This window comes from Stegostoma tigrinum, chromosome 10 (assembly GCF_030684315.1).
Source record: "Stegostoma tigrinum isolate sSteTig4 chromosome 10, sSteTig4.hap1, whole genome shotgun sequence".
Lineage (NCBI taxonomy): Eukaryota > Metazoa > Chordata > Chondrichthyes > Orectolobiformes > Stegostomatidae > Stegostoma > Stegostoma tigrinum.
Window position 1 is genome coordinate 32,789,083 of NC_081363.1, and position 17,388 is coordinate 32,806,470.

The window sequence follows — 17,388 nt, forward strand, 5'->3', positions numbered from 1 at the left end:
AAAATTAGGTCACACACACACACACCTGTCATGAAATACTGCAAGTAAGGCGGGACAGAGGAGGAGGAGGTGGAGGTGGCTAGTGGTATTATTGTTGGATTGTTTATCCAGAGACCCAGATAAGAATTCTGCCACAGCAGATGGTGGAATTGAATTCAATAAAAATCTGGAATTAAGTGTTTAATGATGACCGTTTTGATTACTGGGAAAACCACGAGTCCGTTGTTGGAAAAACCTCTGGTTCGTCAACCTCCTTAAGGGAAGGAAACTGTTTTCTGTGCCTTGTCCAGCCTTTGCGAGACCAGACCCAGTGTATTGTGGTTGACTAATGCTGACCTAGCCAGGGAGACCCTCATCCCATGAATGAATTTTTAAAATGTGAAAATGGAGGTTAGTTGTCATCATGGAGGGGGATTTTGGTACTATGATAATGTCACTGCAGTAGTCACCCATAGGCCCAAGATCTGAGGGCATATATCAAATCCCACCATCGCACAAGATGGATTTTAAACTTGGCTAATAAAAATCTGGAATTGAAATGTCCTTCAGGGAAGGGAATTTTCTGTCCTTATCTGGTCTGTGACTCCAGACTCTCAGCAATGTAGGTCTTTGAGCTGCTTTCTGAAATTGCTACAAATTAGCTACTCTATTTAAGGACAATTAGGGACAATAAATAATGGCCCAGTCAGTAATGCCCACATCCCATTAAAGAACACAGAAAAAGAACAGTCATCTTTAGTTGTTTCATCAATTACTTCCCATCCATCTTAAGATCAAAATTGGAAATGTTTGGTGTCTGCACACTGTACATTTCCATTACTGACAATTCAAATGCTAAAGCAGCTCGTATCTATTGGCTGCAAGACCTTGACAACATTCAGGTGCAGTCTGAAAAGTAACATGTAACATTCACATCACACAAGTGTCAGGTAATGGCCATCTTTCCTTGACTTCAGTGGCATTCATATCATTGGGGACTAACAGTGACTGGAACTGGACCAGCTGTAGTAATACTGTGGCAACAACAGCAGGTCACAGGCTGGAAATTCTGCAGTAGTCAATTCATCTCCTCGCCCCCAAAGTATATCTGCTGTCAAAAAGGCATAAGTCATGAGTGTGATAGAATACTACCAGATGGATGCAGCCCCGACAACACCCAAGAAGCTCAACAGCATTCAGGCCAAGACAGCCCACATGCCTGGTATCCTATCCACCACCTTAAATGTTCACACTGTCCATCAGTGGCAGTAGTTTGTATTGTCCACAAAATGAACTGCAACAACTTACTGAAGCTTCGTCAATAATACTAACTAAACTCACAATCTCTAGAATATCAATGGCAGCAAAAGCATGGCAACATTACCGCCTGCAATTTCTACTCCAAGCTTGCACTATCCTGACTGGAAACTAAATGGCTGATCCTTCATTGCTGCTAGATCAAAATTCGGTAGTTTCCTTCACAGCACATGGGCTGCAGGAGTTCAAGAAAGCCTGGGCAATTAGGGATGAGTTATAAGTGTTAGATTAGACCGGGATTCCCATATCCCATGAGAGAATCAAAGCAAGTACTTTTAGAATTTGATTGTACTTTAGGACTGTTCCATTACTAGATTATAAATTTAATTGCCAGTGGGATAATTTTTGTTAGGTCAGTTACCTATTAGTAGGTCCCAACATGCGAGGACTGATGTGATTCCACTGTGGTGTTTTTGCTAAAGGAAAGAATATTGAAGTTGGAGTAGTTGGATTTGTCTGAAGCATGAAGTCATCATCATCGTCCTCTTGACTGCTTGGAAAGCTGGGAAGCTGTACAATGTTGAAAGAAATATTGAAGTTCAAAATTTGCAAAACTGAAACAAATAACATTTATTTGACAATTAAAGATTTATACTTGCACTGATATCGGATTTCACATTCAATAAAATTACTCATTATGGATGCAATTCAAAGCATGTTTTCTTTTGGATTTTTGTTTTGAATTTTAATACAATGTACTTAACAAATTAAAGAATTTAGTTTATTTTCCCAATAAGCTAGAATAAGTCTTGTCCTGATAAAATTGGCTATTTGAATAACATGGGCAGATCTTAGAGGTTAGTGCTGAGTATTAATTTTTAATAGCACCAAAGACATTTGACCTATTTCTGTAAATATGCTTAACTGAGTATACACTACTAACAAATTGTGCTATTGCCTTGATATGAATTTCTCAAACCTATCCTTAAATTTTTTACATGTATTTTTTTTTACACTAATACAAATTTCATGATAAATTCTGCATTTAAAATCTACTGCCATCTACCTCGTGATTTCCATCAAAATCTTCAGAGGTAAGGCATTTTGATTGCACTGTCATTTTAATGGTCTTTTACAGTACAGAAGCTCTGAACAGTTGACAAGAACCAAGCATGAAAGCAGAAATCAAAATCATGAATGCAGGAACATTGAGAAATATTTTGAAGGTATTTGATGTTTAATGCATCTGAATGCATCTTACCCCTTCCCAATGACAGTTATGGAAGAGGTTATTAAACTCACAGGAGAAATCATTTTGGCTGAGGACTTTGGCTGCAAATTGTACATTTGAAACAATAATGTGGGAATGCAAGATACAATCCTTCCTCAAATCCCTCATGACAAAATAAACTCGGTCCTCTTGGTAAGCGGCTAATTTGGACAAACACTGAGACCAAAGCAGGAGGCTCCCATTTGGAGAACTGGAATAATCAGGGAGTTTGGGAGGATGAGATATTCTGGGATAAAGCTGAAATCTTAAGACAAAATGGCATTCTAACTAAATAAGACATGCCCTGGACGTAGTTAATGCAACCCTATTATTTAAAAAGCAGATAGGGAAAACAAGGCATTTAGCTGGTCAGTAATGGGGAAAATGCCAGAGTCCATTATAAAAGATTTAATATCAGATCACTTAAAAAACATTGACAGGTTCTAATAGGGTCAGCATGGAATTACAAAAGGAAAATCATGTTTGACAAATCTATTAGAATTTTAAGAGAATGTAACTAATAGAGTTGATAATGGGAGGCCAGCGGCTTTGATTTACTTGGACTTCAGAAGGCTTCAATAAGGTCCTACATAAGAGATGAGCAGGAAAAATTTAAAGCTATTGGGATTGGGGTTAGTGTACTGACATGGATAGAGAGATGGGCTGGCAGACAGAATACAAATAGTAGGAATAAATTTTCCAAGTGGCAGCCAGTGACTAGTGGGGATATGCTTCACTCACAGCTATTCACCGTATGAGTTAGATCAGTGTTGTCATGGTGCAGAAGGAGAACCCATTGTGTATGTACCAATTCTATTCCCTACTGCCAACTTTGGCCTTATTGTAACACACCATTTCTATGCAAGTAATCATCTAATGCCTTTGAATGCCTAAATTGAGCTCTGCCACATTTTCAGACAGTGCATTCCATGTTTTTTTTCTCACCTTTGCTTCTTTTATACATCACTTTTAATTTATGCCCTTTTGTTTCTTTTTCCTTTTTACTAGCAGGAACAGCTTCTGCCTGTGTATACAGCCCACTCATTATTTTGAAAACGTCAATCAGATCTCCTAAGAGCCGCCTTCCCTCCAAGGAGAACAGTCCCAACATCTTTACTCTACGCTCAAAACGACTGTTGTAAATTACTTGTGCACTCTCTCCAATGAATTAACATCTTTCCAATAATCTAGTGCCCACATCTATACATTGTCCTCCAACTGAGATCTAACACGTCTTTTACAAGTTCAACATTACTTGTTTGCTCTTGTGCTCTGTTAATGAAGCTGAGAACACTTATTATCTGCTCCTTCACCTTTCCTTCAATGAGTTGTGCGCATATAGACCCAAGTCCCTCTTCTCCTGCACCCCCTTCAGAATTGTACACCCATGTTTATGTTGTCTTTCAATGTGCTTCCTCCAGCATGAAAAATCCATTATCTCAGCCTATTCCATAATCTCTTGTTTCCTTTAGTGAATTTGAATTTTAAGTCTTAAATATATTTCAGTGATTCTAGGGTAAAGCATGTCAAATATTCATAAACACAATTAAAGAAAATTTTAAAAATCTCATCTCAATGACTAACTCCCTTATCCTAAGACTATTGCTGTATACAAGATAACGGTATTTAAACAGAAGCCAAATCCGCACCTTTAGTGAGATGTATGGCACTTAACCACGCTCCACACCACTTACTAATATCTTCCTGTATTCATACAACTAATTCTCACCGAATTAACCCTTAATATATCTATCTTTTTCGTTGTTCCATTAGGTTTTCAGCATCCCTTAAGACCTTATTAAATTATAATAGATTTACAATTTCCTTTTTAAATAAACAATACATAGACAATTTAAAAATAAACAAAATGACAACATATTATAATCGCTTTTAGTTTCGCATTAACGTTCCAAGCATCCTTTTTCTAGTGTGTCCAAGAGTTTTTGAGAGCTTTCTGCATTGTTTGTAAAACAATCAGATAGTTGACTGCTGCTACATACCCATTTCAACTTGGAAATTTCTCCATTCTCCAGCATCTGTTTTAAAAGTGCAACATCGATCCTTTTATTTTGTTGAGTGTCCTTTATCCCATTGTGACTTATAATTGATGTTACAGTCATTAGGTATTTCAGCTAAATCCCTTTTTAGAATTTCTTCCAATAATTTTGCAATGAAAAAATCCACAAAGCACTTTTTACTACTTTTCTGAACATATTGGCTTCCCAAGCTGAAGGACAACATTTACATAACTTTCCCACAAGAAAAGTTCTAAACCCTGCTGAACGTAAAGACCCATTACAGATATTTGCATAAAAAGCATGATTAAAACAAGTTTCATGTTCCTGGCATCTCCCAAAGATGGAAACTTCAATACACAATGCTTCATTTTTAATTTTTCCTATGTTTTGTTTATCTAAATTATATCTTTCACCTTTGGGTTTTTCAAAGCTGTACTCAACTAATTCTTCAAAATTGACGTCTACCCTTGTTTGGGTGCCATGCTAATTCAGCAGTCTAATTAGATGTTGCAATTCCTCCATTTCAGTTGTTAAAGCATTGCATCTTTTTAGGAAGTTCTACTTTGATTAATGGTAATGGGTTAAGATTTGCCAAATAAGATTGCCAATGCAAAATGACACCTGATTCATTCTGCCCGATTTCCAACTTAATGTAGTGAAACACCCCAGAAGCCGAAATTCCAATTTTGAATTCGACTTTAAGCCCATTTATGAAACTGATCCGACAAAAAAAAACCTCTGTGTACAACATAAAGATGCCTGGCAGTTATCACTGGTGATCACAGGGCCTGCTTTAAACTGAGGACAGCTCAATTTTAACAAGACAGACCTTACTTTGAATTACTGTACTCTAGAGATATAATTTAAGTCATAGAGTTGTACAGCACAGAAACAGACCCTTTGGTCCAACTCATCCATGCCAACCAGATATCCTAGATTAATCTAGTCCCATTTGCCAGTATTTGGCCAATATCCCTATTAAATCCTTTCTACTCCTATACCCATCCAGATGCCTTTTAAATGTTATAATTGTACTAGCTTCCACCACTTCCTCTGGCAGCTCATTCCAGACACATACCATCCTCTGTATGAAAAAGTTACCCCTTAAGTCCCTCATACTAACATCTGTTTAATTTCCAAAATACTCCCACTTGATGTCTCCATTGCAGGATGAAGATCTGTTTCCATTGTGAGCTAATATCCCTACAGACATGCATATTTAATAATAATTGATCTACACACCCAAGCATAACTTGTTAACGAAGCCCCCAAAAAATTCGAAATTGTTTTTCTGGCTATCTGTGAATCTATTGACATCTTAGGCCCCAGTTTTTTTTCAAAAACATTTCCCATGAACCTTGCTTTAGGCATATAATTCCCATCAGGAGACATCTTTTCCATTCATACCCACTATGAGCTAGGGCTGGTTTGCCCCAGTTTGATATTTCTGTATACACTCCAAATTCTCTCTAATTTTCTAATTCTTGTTGTTCAGCCTTTTTTTTAAATTAACTGGTCTTCGAATTTGTTTGTGATGACTTAGACTTAATAATCACATGGGTTTCTGCTGGTGATATCCATGGTTTGTACTACTTTTCTTAACCTTGTTAAACTACACCTTCTATTTTGTCTTTATCTCTTCCTGGACTGCTGCGGTTGGACTCCCTCTTTATGAACAGATTTCTTTCAATGTTTTGTGATAAATTTTTTTAGGGTATTTGCTCCCAGACCCACTATTTAAGCCTACATTATCATTTCTTGTCTTCCTGTCTTTTTACATCATGTTCCAAAATCCGTGGGCCTAACCTTCTGCCCTTCGTTCTCGACATATATCCAGCTTTAATATTTTCCACTGCCCTTCCCTGCTCAACTTATAATTGTCCATTTCTCCATTGACTCGCCCCATCCGGTAAATATATACCCACTTTTGGTGGTTGTACTTTGGGACCAATGTCGTCATGTTGACCATCAGAACTGATGAGTCCATGCCCTCTTTGTGCAACGTATATGGTTGAGAAAGTTTGTTTCCCTAAGAATGTTACAGATATTTACTCTAACAGTGTTTATTTGCAAATTTAACTTCTATCAAAACTAGAAGTTCATCTATACTTGATATTTGGTACAATTCAACAACTTAAATGCCAACTCAGATTGGCAAATTAATTCAAATGAAATTCCAGTAGCCTTGCATACAGTCTACTGAATTCCATTAAGTACTCTTTCCTGGTACTATTTTCAATCTTCTAAAAATTTGTCAAAATCTGGCTACACTTCATAAGCAGTCAATAAATTATGTTTTTGATAAATTATATCCATGATAGTTAACAATTTGTCCAAATCTTCATCTGTGTTCAAATCATCAGGTTCACTTCTTACCCTGCTTCTACGTAGCTGTGAAAGTGCTAGTGCTATACAGAAGTAATCCATTTTTCATTTTTTTACCAGTTATAAGATTAATTTCAAAAAGCAGGGGTGGATAATCATACCCTGAAACTTCACCCTTGACTCAACCATCCTCTGCAACCTCAAGAAGATAACTATATTTAAAGAGAGTTCAAGTTTGCATTTTATAGTGAGAGTTTTATTTATGTTAACTACATTCCTTGAAACTCTTAGCCTAATGATTATGAGCTGCCTATATTTGTACAACTAGTTCTCAGCCAACAAAAACAGAAATTGCTGGAAAAACTCAACAGGTCTGGCAGCATCTGTGAATAAAAAAAATCAGAGTGACCCTACCTCAGAACCGATGGTAGCTGGGAAAACATCAGTTCATATGCAAAAAATAGAGAGGGGTTTGGTATACGAAGTAAACGATAGGATACAGCCTAAAGAGAGAGAACAGTTGGACAGATGAAGGAGTTGATAGCGATCTGGCTAGGAGGATGAATAGTTAATGGGTACTGTTAGTCACTAACATCAGGTGGTGTGTAATGGCAGGCTATGTGATAACACGGCCTGGTGTGTGGGGTGGGGGGCAGGGACATGGGAGAGTTTAGGCCCTAAAATTACTGAACTTCATATTGAGTCTGGAGGGCTGCAGGGTCCCCAAGCAGAAAATGAGATGCTGTTTCTCCAGCTTGTGTTGAGCTTCACTGGAACACTGCAGCAAGCCAGAGTCAGAGTCAGAGATGTTGGCTAGGGAAGAGTGGTGTGTTAAAGTGGCAGACAACAGGTAGCTCAGGTGTTTTTTGGTGAGCAGAATGTAGATGTTCTGCAAAGCAGTCACCCAGTCTATGTTTCATTTTTCCAATGTACAAGAGACCACACTGTGTGCAGCAAATGCATTAGACTAAATTCTGGGAAGTGGAAGTGAAGTGTTACTTCACCTGGGAGGTGTGTTTGGGCCCTTGGATAATGGGGAGGGGGGGAGGTATATGGGCAGGTGGTGCACCTTCACTGGTTGCAGGGGAAGTTGCCGTAGGGCAGTGGGGGGAGGAAAAACGGTTCCTGCGAAAGGCGGACAAGGGAGGGGAGAGGAATACATATCTTGTGGTGGCATCTCACTGGATGTGGCGGAAATGGCATCTGATCTTCTGGATGTGGATGCTGGTGGGATGGTAGGTAAGGACAAGGGGAACCCTATTGCTGTTGCGGGAGGGAAGAGAAGGAGTGAAGGCCGAAGTGTGGGAGATGGGTCGGACCTAGTTGAGGGCCTGGTTGACAACAGTGCTAGAGAATCCTCAGTTGATGAAGAAGGTGGACATTTCAGAGGCTCCCTTGTGAAAGCTGGCCTGATCTGAACATGTACAACGGAGACAGAGGAACTGAGAGAATGGGATGGAGTCGTTACAGGAAGCAGGGTGCAAGGATGTATAGTCTAGGTAGCTGTCGGAGTCAGTGGATTTATAGTGAATATTAGTGGCCAGTCTATCCCCAGAAGTGTCGAGGAAGGGGAGGGAGGAATCAGAGATAGACCAGATGAAAGGGAGGGCAGGGTAGAAATTAGAAGCAAAATCAATGAACTTTTCCAATTCTGGATGAGAGTGGGAAGCAGCACTGATGATATCATCAATATATCAGGTAAAGAGTTGTGGGTGGGGCTGGAACAAGGAATGCTCCGCATACTCAACAAAGAAACATGATTAGGTAGCATGCGGGTACCCATGGCCACTCCCCTTACCTGAAGGAAATGAGAAGAGTTAAAAGAGAAATTGTTAAGGGTGAACGCGAGTTCGGCCAAGCAGAGGGTGGTGGTGGGTGGGCAACACCTGCCCATTTACCCCCTCCCTCCCCAGTATCCAAGGGCCCAAGCATAGTCTACTACATTCACTGCTCACAATGTGGTCTCGTCTACATTGTGGAAATAAAGTGTAGGCTGGGTGCCCACTTCACTGAACATCTATGTTCAGCTCGTAAAAAAGACACTGAACTACCCATTGCCTACACTTTAACACACCACCCCATTCCCTGGCCAACATCTGTCTCTGGCTTGCTGCATTGTTCCAGCGAAGCTCAATGCAAGCTGGAGGACCAGCACCTCATTTTCCGCTTGGGGACCCTGCAGCCCTCCAGACTCAATATCGTTCAGTAATTTTAGAGCCTAAACTCTCCCATGTCCTAGTGTCCTACCCCACACACCAGGCCTTGTTATCATGTAGCCTGCCATTTCATATCACGTAGCCCTTTGTTAGTCACTAACAGTCCCCATTCACAACTTTTCACCCTCCTAGCCTGATCGTTATCAACTCCTTAATCTGTCCAACTGTTCTTCTCTCTCTTTCGGCCCCAACCTATTGTTTACTCCCTACTTCAGCCAATCCCTATTTTCTGCATATAAACTGACACTTTCCCAGCTACCATCAGTTCTGAGGAAGGGTCACTGGACCTGAAACGTTAACCTAATTTTTTTCTTCACAGATGCTGCCAGACCTGCTTTTCCAGCAACTTCTGTTTTTGTTTCTGATTTACAGCATCTGCGGTTTTTTGGTTTTTATTTAGTTCTCACCCAATTTAGCCTAATGAACTTGTTCATCATCTGTTCCCTTGTTCCATTAAGTCTCAGGTATTCCTTATCAGACCTTATTAGGTGATATCAAATATGACTTCTAATTTGAGAGTCTCTAGTGAGGGGAAAACAATCTATACCACCATCCCCACCCCTACGCCCCATCAAATGCTGTTAAGAATTTTATACATTCTAATGAGATTACCTCTATTCTTGTGAACTTCAGAATATTAGCCCATTCTGCTCAATGGCTCTGCACAAGATAGGCCTCTCATCTCAGGAAGCGATCTAGTAAACCTTTTTGCACTATAAGGCAAATCCAGCCTTCAGCATTCCTTGGAAGAGGAAACTAAAACTTACGCAGTACTTCAGGGATGGTCTCAAAGCAAAGTCATACAGATTGTTATAAGTCTACACTTAATTTTAAACTCCTTTCAATAAAGGAAGTATTTGATAACTATTTTGAACCACGAAGAATTTGATATTTCCTGAAGCTTTATAACACTGTGAAATGATATCTTACAGGTTCCTCACCTTTATTTGTTTATGCTGGAATACTGTATCACTGAAAAGGTCTTCATGGTCTTCCTTTGGCAAATGTTCCAGGAAGGACCTTACTTGATGCTTTCTCTTCAGTGTTCCAACACGAGCAATAATTTTCACAGGCTCCTCTATAAAGCATGATATATATTAAATAATTATGCAATGAAACCAGCAAAACTGTTATCTCACCTAATCAATTAAATCTGAAAATGTTTGCAGATAGTATTTTTACATCTTGATTATAGCTGGAAATAATTCTCACGTATCAATTCTTATTTTATGGTTTTATTTTGAAAATTTGCTTTTTGAAAAGAAAAGGGACTTATTTTCAAACAAATGTTCCGTTTTGGATAGTGGTGAGCAAGATGGCCCAGCTTTACAGAGGGAAGGGACATGCCTAGTGGACCAATAGTAATTGGAGATTTGACAATCAGGGGCACAGATAACTGCTTTTATAGCCACGTAAGACTCCAGGATGGTGTTGGGCCTTCCTGGAACCAGGGTCACGAATGTCTCTGAGTTGGTAGGGGCATTCCAAAATGAGAGGGTAAACAGACAAAATTTACTGCCCATATTGGCACAGATGGCATAGGTCAGAAGAATGACAAGGTCCTGCAATGACAATTCAGGGAGTCAGGTAGTAAATTAAAAAACAGGACCTCAAGAGTAGTAATCTTAGGATTACTCCTTGTGCTATGGTAGAATTGAACATGTGCCTAAAGAGCTGGTGTTTGGGGAAGGCTTCAGATATGTGGATCATTGGGATGGCTTCCAGGGAAGGTGTGACTTGTACAAGAAGGATGGGTTGCACCTAAACTGGAGAGGCACCAATATCTTGGCGGGGAGGTTTGCCCTTAGGTATTGGTGGTGAGCTGCCTTTTTGAACCACTACAGTCCGTTTGCTGCAGATAGATCCATAAGTCCTTAGGGAGAGAGGTCCAAGGTTTCAATTCTGCAACACTGAAGAAATAACAACATTTTTTTACAAATTTGAGTGGCAAGTGCCTTAGAGGGCAACTTGCACATGGTGGTGCTCCCATGTATCTGCTGTTGTCTTTCTAGGTATTTATAGTGTATTTGGGAAGTGCTGTCTAAGCAGTCTTGCTGAATTTCTGCAGTGCATTTTGTAGATGAAACAAAAACAGCACAAGTGTCAGTGCCCCTTAATGAAATCCAGAAATTATCATCTTTGAGATTATGCTTCTTAATTTAAATGCCACTTCATCCAAAAACAGATGCTGGGAAATCGGACAAGTCAAAGACATTGGAGGCGTTGCTAAAGAAAGGCAGGGCAAAGCCATATCTGGTAATATACCATTATTACAGAGTCCTCCGCGGTTCTACCCCCAGCTTCCTTGTTTTCATTACTTACATTTTGCCTTTTAATGGCATCAGTAACAACAAGGCTCAGCTGCCATGTCTGATAATACCAAAACTCTATTTTTCTGCCCCTTTCCAAATCTCTCATATTTCTGTTCTGTCAAATTGTCCAACATTTCAGTCTTGCATTCTGGTTCCCACAGGGCTTTTTTCTATCCCAGCTGTATAACCCTGCCTTGGTGTACAAATATTCTCCCCATTACTACTTCTACTCTGATCTCATTTGTGTCTTTACCCCTCCTCATCCAGATAGCTGTTGTTAACCACCAAGCGTCCACACTTTACTCCTTATTTATATGATCCCCATAGAAACGCAACTCTTTGATCAAGCTGATAAAATGTGAGGCTGGATGAACACAGCAGGCCAAGCAGCATCTCAGGAGCACAAAAGCTGACGTTTCGGGCCTAGACCCTTCATCAGAGAGGGGGATGGGGGGAGGGAACTGGAATAAATAGGGAGAGAGGGGGAGGCGGACCGAAGATGGAGAGCAAAGAAGATAGGTGGAGAGGGTGTAGGTGGGGAGGTAGGGAGGGGATAGGTCAGTCCAGGGAAGACGGACAGGTCAAGGAGGTGGGATGAGGTTAGTAGGTAGCTGGGGGTGCGGCTGGGGGTGGGAGGAAGGGATGGGTGAGAGGAAGAACCGGTTAGGGAGGCAGAGACAGGTTGGACTGGTTTTGGGATGCAGTGGGTGGGGGGGAAGAGCTGGGCTGGTTGTGTGGTGCAGTGGGGGGAGGGGATGAACTGGGCTGGTTTAGGGATGCAGTGGGGGAAGGGGAGATTTTGAAACTGGTGAAGTCCACATTGATACCATATGGCTGCAGGGTTCCCAGGCGGAATATGAGTTGCTGTTCCTGCAACCTTCGGGTGGCATCATTGTGGCAGTGCAGGAGGCCCATGATGGACATGTCATCAAGAGAATGGGAGGGGGAGTGGAAATGGTTTGCGACTGGGAGGTGCAGTTGTTTGTTGCGAACTGAGCGGAGGTGTTCTGCAAAGCGGTCCCCAAGCCTCCGCTTGGTTTCCCCAATGTAGAGAAAGCCGCACCGGGTACAGTGGATGCAGTATACCACATTGGCAGATGTGCAGGTGAACCTCTGCTTAATGTGGAATGTCATCTTGGGGCCTGGGATGGGGGTGAGGGAGGAGGTGTGGGGACAAGTGTAGCATTTCCTGCGGTTGCAGGGGAAGGTGCCGGGTGTGGTGGGGTTGGAGGGCAGTGTGGAGCGAACAAGGGAGTCACGGAGAGAGTGGTCTCTCCGGAAAGCAGACAGGGGTGGGGATGGAAAAATGTCTTGGGTGGTGGGGTCGGATTGTAAATGGCGGAAGTGTCGGAGGATAATGCGTTGTATCCGGAGGTTGGTAGGGTGGTGTGTGAGAACGAGGGGGATCCTCTTGGGGCGGTTGTGGCGGGGGCGGGCTGTGAGGGATGTGTCGCGGGAAATGCGGGAGACGCGGTCAAGGGCGTTCTCAATCACCGTGGGGGGGAAGTTGCGGTCCTTAAAGAACTTGGACATCTGGGATGTGCGGGAGTGGAATGTCTTATCGTGGGAGCAGATGCGGCGGAGGCGGAGGAATTGGGAATAGGGGATGGAGTTTTTGCAGGAGGGTGGGTGGGAGGAGGTGTATTCTAGGTAGCTGTGGGAGTCGGTGGGCTTGAAATGGACATCAGTTACAAGCTGGTTGCCTGAGATGGAGACTGAGAGGTCCAGGAAGGTGAGGGATGTGTTGGAGATGGCCCAGGTGAACTGAAGGTTGGGGTGGAAGGTGTTGGTGAAGTGGATGAACTGTTCGAGCTCCTCTGGGGAGCAAGAGGCGGCGCCGATACAGTCATCAATGTACCGGAGGAAGAGGTGGGGTTTGGGGCCTGTGTAGGTGCGGAAGATGGACTGTTCCACGTAACCTACAAAGAGGCAGGCATAGCTGGGGCCCATGCGGGTGCCCATGGCCACCCCCTTAGTCTGTAGGAAGTGGGAGGAGTCAAAAGAGAAGTTGTTGAGTGTGAGGACGGGTTCCGCTAGGCGGATGAGAGTGTCGGTGGAGGGGGCCATGCATTCCGCATGGAGATGGCCTCAAGGCCCTCCGCTTCTTCCTGTCCCGCAGGCCCGACCAGGCCCCCTCCACCGACACTCTCATCCGCCTAGCGGAACTCGTCCTCACACTCAACAACTTCTCTTTTGACTCCTCCCACTTCCTACAGACTAAGGGGGTGGCCATGGGCACCCGCATGGGCCCCAGCTATGCCTGCCTCTTTGTAGGTTACGTGGAACAGTCCATCTTCCGCACCTACACAGGCCCCAAACCCCACCTCTTCCTCCGGTACATTGATGACTGTATCGGCGCCGCCTCTTGCTCCCCAGAGGAGCTCGAACAGTTCATCCACTTCACCAACACCTTCCACCCCAACCTTCAGTTCACCTGGGCCATCTCCAACACATCCCTCACCTTCCTGGACCTCTCAGTCTCCATCTCAGGCAACCAGCTTGTAACTGATGTCCATTTCAAGCCCACCGACTCCCACAGCTACCTAGAATACACCTCCTCCCACCCACCCTCCTGCAAAAACTCCATCCCCTATTCCCAATTCCTCCGCCTCCGCCGCATCTGCTCCCACGATAAGACATTCCACTCCCGCACATCCCAGATGTCCAAGTTCTTTAAGGACCGCAACTTCCCCCCCACGGTGATTGAGAACGCCCTTGACCGCGTCTCCCGCATTTCCCGCGACACATCCCTCACAGCCCGCCCCCGCCACAACCGCCCCAAGAGGATCCCCCTCGTTCTCACACACCACCCTACCAACCTCCGGATACAACGCATTATCCTCCGACACTTCCGCCATTTACAATCCGACCCCACCACCCAAGACATTTTTCCATCCCCACCCCTGTCTGCTTTCCGGAGAGACCACTCTCTCCGTGACTCCCTTGTTCGCTCCACACTGCCCTCCAACCCCACCACACCCGGCACCTTCCCCTGCAACCGCAGGAAATGCTACACTTGTCCCCACACCTCCTCCCTCACCCCCATCCCAGGCCCCAAGATGACATTCCACATTAAGCAGAGGTTCACCTGCACATCTGCCAATGTGGTATACTGCATCCACTGTACCCGGTGCGGCTTTCTCTACATTGGGGAAACCAAGCGGAGGCTTGGGGACCGCTTTGCAGAACACCTCCGCTCAGTTCGCAACAAACAACTGCACCTCCCAGTCGCAAACCATTTCCACTCCCCCTCCCATTCTCTTGATGACATGTCCATCATGGGCCTCCTGCACTGCCACAATGATGCCACCCGAAGGTTGCAGGAACAGCAACTCATATTCCGCCTGGGAACCCTGCAGCCATATGGTATCAATGTGGACTTCACCAGTTTCAAAATCTCCCCTTCCCCCACTGCATCCCTAAACCAGCCCAGTTCATCCCCTCCCCCCACTGCACCACACAACCAGCCCAGCTCTTCCCCCCCACCCACTGCATCCCAAAACCAGTCCAACCTGTCTCTGCCTCCCTAACCGGTTCTTCCTCTCACCCATCCCTTCCTCCCACCCCCAGCCGCACCCCCAGCTACCTACTAACCTCATCCCACCTCCTTGACCTGTCCGTCTTCCCTGGACTGACCTATCCCCTCCCTACCTCCCCACCTACACCCTCTCCACCTATCTTCTTTGCTCTCCATCTTCGGTCCGCCTCCCCCTCTCTCCCTATTTATTCCAGTTCCCTCCCCCCATCCCCCTCTCTGATGAAGGGTCTAGGCCCGAAACGTCAGCTTTTGTGCTCCTGAGATGCTGCTTGGCCTGCTGTGTTCATCCAGCCTCACATTTTATCATCTTGGAATCTCCAGCATCTGCAGTTCCCATTATCTTTGATCAAGCTCTTGGTTGCCCTTACTTCATTGGTTAGGTGTTAATTTTTGATTATGGTTTAGGATTTTCAAAAAATATCAGCATCATATAAACTCAAATGAATAGATTTGTTGTACTAACAATAAAGTCATTTTCTGTACCTAGCATTTAACAATGTTTACTGACTTCTTGTGGCAATCTAGTTCATATGCAACTGACAAAGAAAGAGAACGAAATAAATAAATGCATTAATAAAGAACATGAATGTGTGGTTTAGGGGAGGTTTAAGGGAGAAGAAAGTAAAAAAGTAAAAATCTGTTATATGTACACATAATGCAACACGAAATGGAAATAGAAAAGTGGAAAGGTGAACAAGGTTGATGAAACAAATGAAGTTACGTCAGAGAGAGAAACCTCTTCACTGTGAGCATTCCTGGAAATGAAGTGGCAATGAATTTAATGCTAATTTTAAAGGAATATACTATGGATGCTAGAAATCTCAAATGAAAATAAAAAATGTTGCAAATGCCCTAGCAGTCAGGCAACATCTGTGAAGAGTAACATTAACTTTTTAGCTCAACATGACCTGTCAACACACATATCTGATTGAATGCAGAAGGGAAATATAAAGCAAGTTTGAAAAAAATTCTTCTGTCCAACAGGATCTCTGTTTGACTCTTTTACTTTAATAAGCTTCTTTACTATTTCCTTTCTTGTATTAGATCAAATATCTAAAAACTCGTCCCAACGACAGGTAATCTCAAACTGAAACATTAACTTTGCTACTTTTCAGACAGTGCCTGACCTACTGAATATTTCCAGCACTTTTGTTTTTAATTTGTTACAAGTGAACATACTTTCGTAACTATTGTGATTTTAGGATATATGTCTTTATGTCAATATATAACACTAGAATTTTGAACCCAGTCATTTAGTATGGTAATCCTATATAACCAGTTATATATAAGATAATGGGTGAATTTCTTATTGTACTTTCAACTCTCATGAGGCTGATAAATTACCAAAAGTCTTTACAATAATGAATTGCTCACAAGCAACACCAAGTGTACCTACCAATATATTTTAAAACAATGGAGTATTTATGATTCTGACCTACTCTTTTACAATCTTACCCTTTCTAAATATTAAAATTATTATAATATATAAAGTATATTTGGAAGTGTTAATAATAAAGAAAAATATTCTACACTGCCTCACATACTAACAAAACATCTCTGCATGTATATAATCCTACCTTGCTTGTTTTTATTACTGGTAGAATTTTTCTTTTGCTTTACAGTAGGCCTTTTGGATAATTTCAGTTGATGGTCAGATAGGTACTTTTGCTGGCAAGCCTCAGCAGAATGTGTTCCAACAGATGCAGCAACCTCTTCCCAGAAACCATGCTTATTTTTTGGTAATGCTGAAACAGCTCTATCAGAATAAAAGTAAAATTGAAACTTTGTTAAAACCAAAGCCAAGTCAAATACAGATAACTGAGCTTTAAATTGTTTTACAGGACATCCTACATATATTGCTAGAACGAACCAGTATTAAGTTATAAAATAGAGAAAAATATTTAACATGAACTTTCAATGAAGGTGCATTGTATGTAATTGATCTCTCCTTAATGACCAACAGTACACCTCTATAGGACTTAAAAAGGCACAGCGCACCTTAACATGTCTGTTTGTCAGGGTCTTCTGTAGAGAAAATTCCATTTGTGCGTTTTTATTGGCTGCTATTTAGGATCTGAACCGGCCACCACTTCTTCTTTCCTCCCTTTATTTCCTGTCATTATGCCTCCCTTCCATTTCGACACTCAACTACTCAGCTTTCCTATATCCGTATATCTTTGGTGTCCTACTCTCTTTCCAATATCCTAGCCTGATTCCTTCTGAGATAAAGTAGCAGCTTCTCCCTCTGCTACTGTTGGTCCATGATGCCCAAATATTCAAATATATTTATTCACTGCACTTTTAATCTAGCATAGCCACAGTGGCTAATTTTGCTAATCACCCTCTTGGTCCAATCATCTCTCTCACTGCTGCCTTCTTAGACTAACAGCTCTCCCCATGTTTCCTGAATCTTTTTCCAGGACATCCTTTCACATATGAATAAGGCCTTTGTTAACCAGGAACTTGAAAGGTA

General features: G+C 42.5%; 2 protein-coding genes across 6 annotated transcripts in view; one reads left to right on the forward strand and one right to left on the reverse strand.

Moving 5' to 3' along the window:
- im:7136021 (uncharacterized) overlaps nt 1–17,388 on the forward strand; it is a 108,380-nt gene that overhangs the window by 18,672 nt on the left and 72,320 nt on the right. The window lies entirely within an intron of this gene.
- The window catches only part of mis18bp1 (MIS18 binding protein 1), an 83,845-nt gene that overhangs the window by 12,220 nt on the left and 54,237 nt on the right, over nt 1–17,388 (reverse strand). For all 5 annotated transcript variants that reach the window (XM_059649090.1, XM_059649087.1, XM_059649089.1 and 2 more), the window contains 3 exons: nt 16,493–16,671; nt 10,007–10,143; nt 1,658–1,806 (listed from right to left, as the gene is read on the reverse strand). In XM_059649090.1, coding sequence (XP_059505073.1) covers nt 1,658–1,806; nt 10,007–10,143; nt 16,493–16,671 — 465 coding nt within the window. The remainder of the gene's footprint in view (nt 1–1,657; nt 1,807–10,006; nt 10,144–16,492; nt 16,672–17,388) is intronic.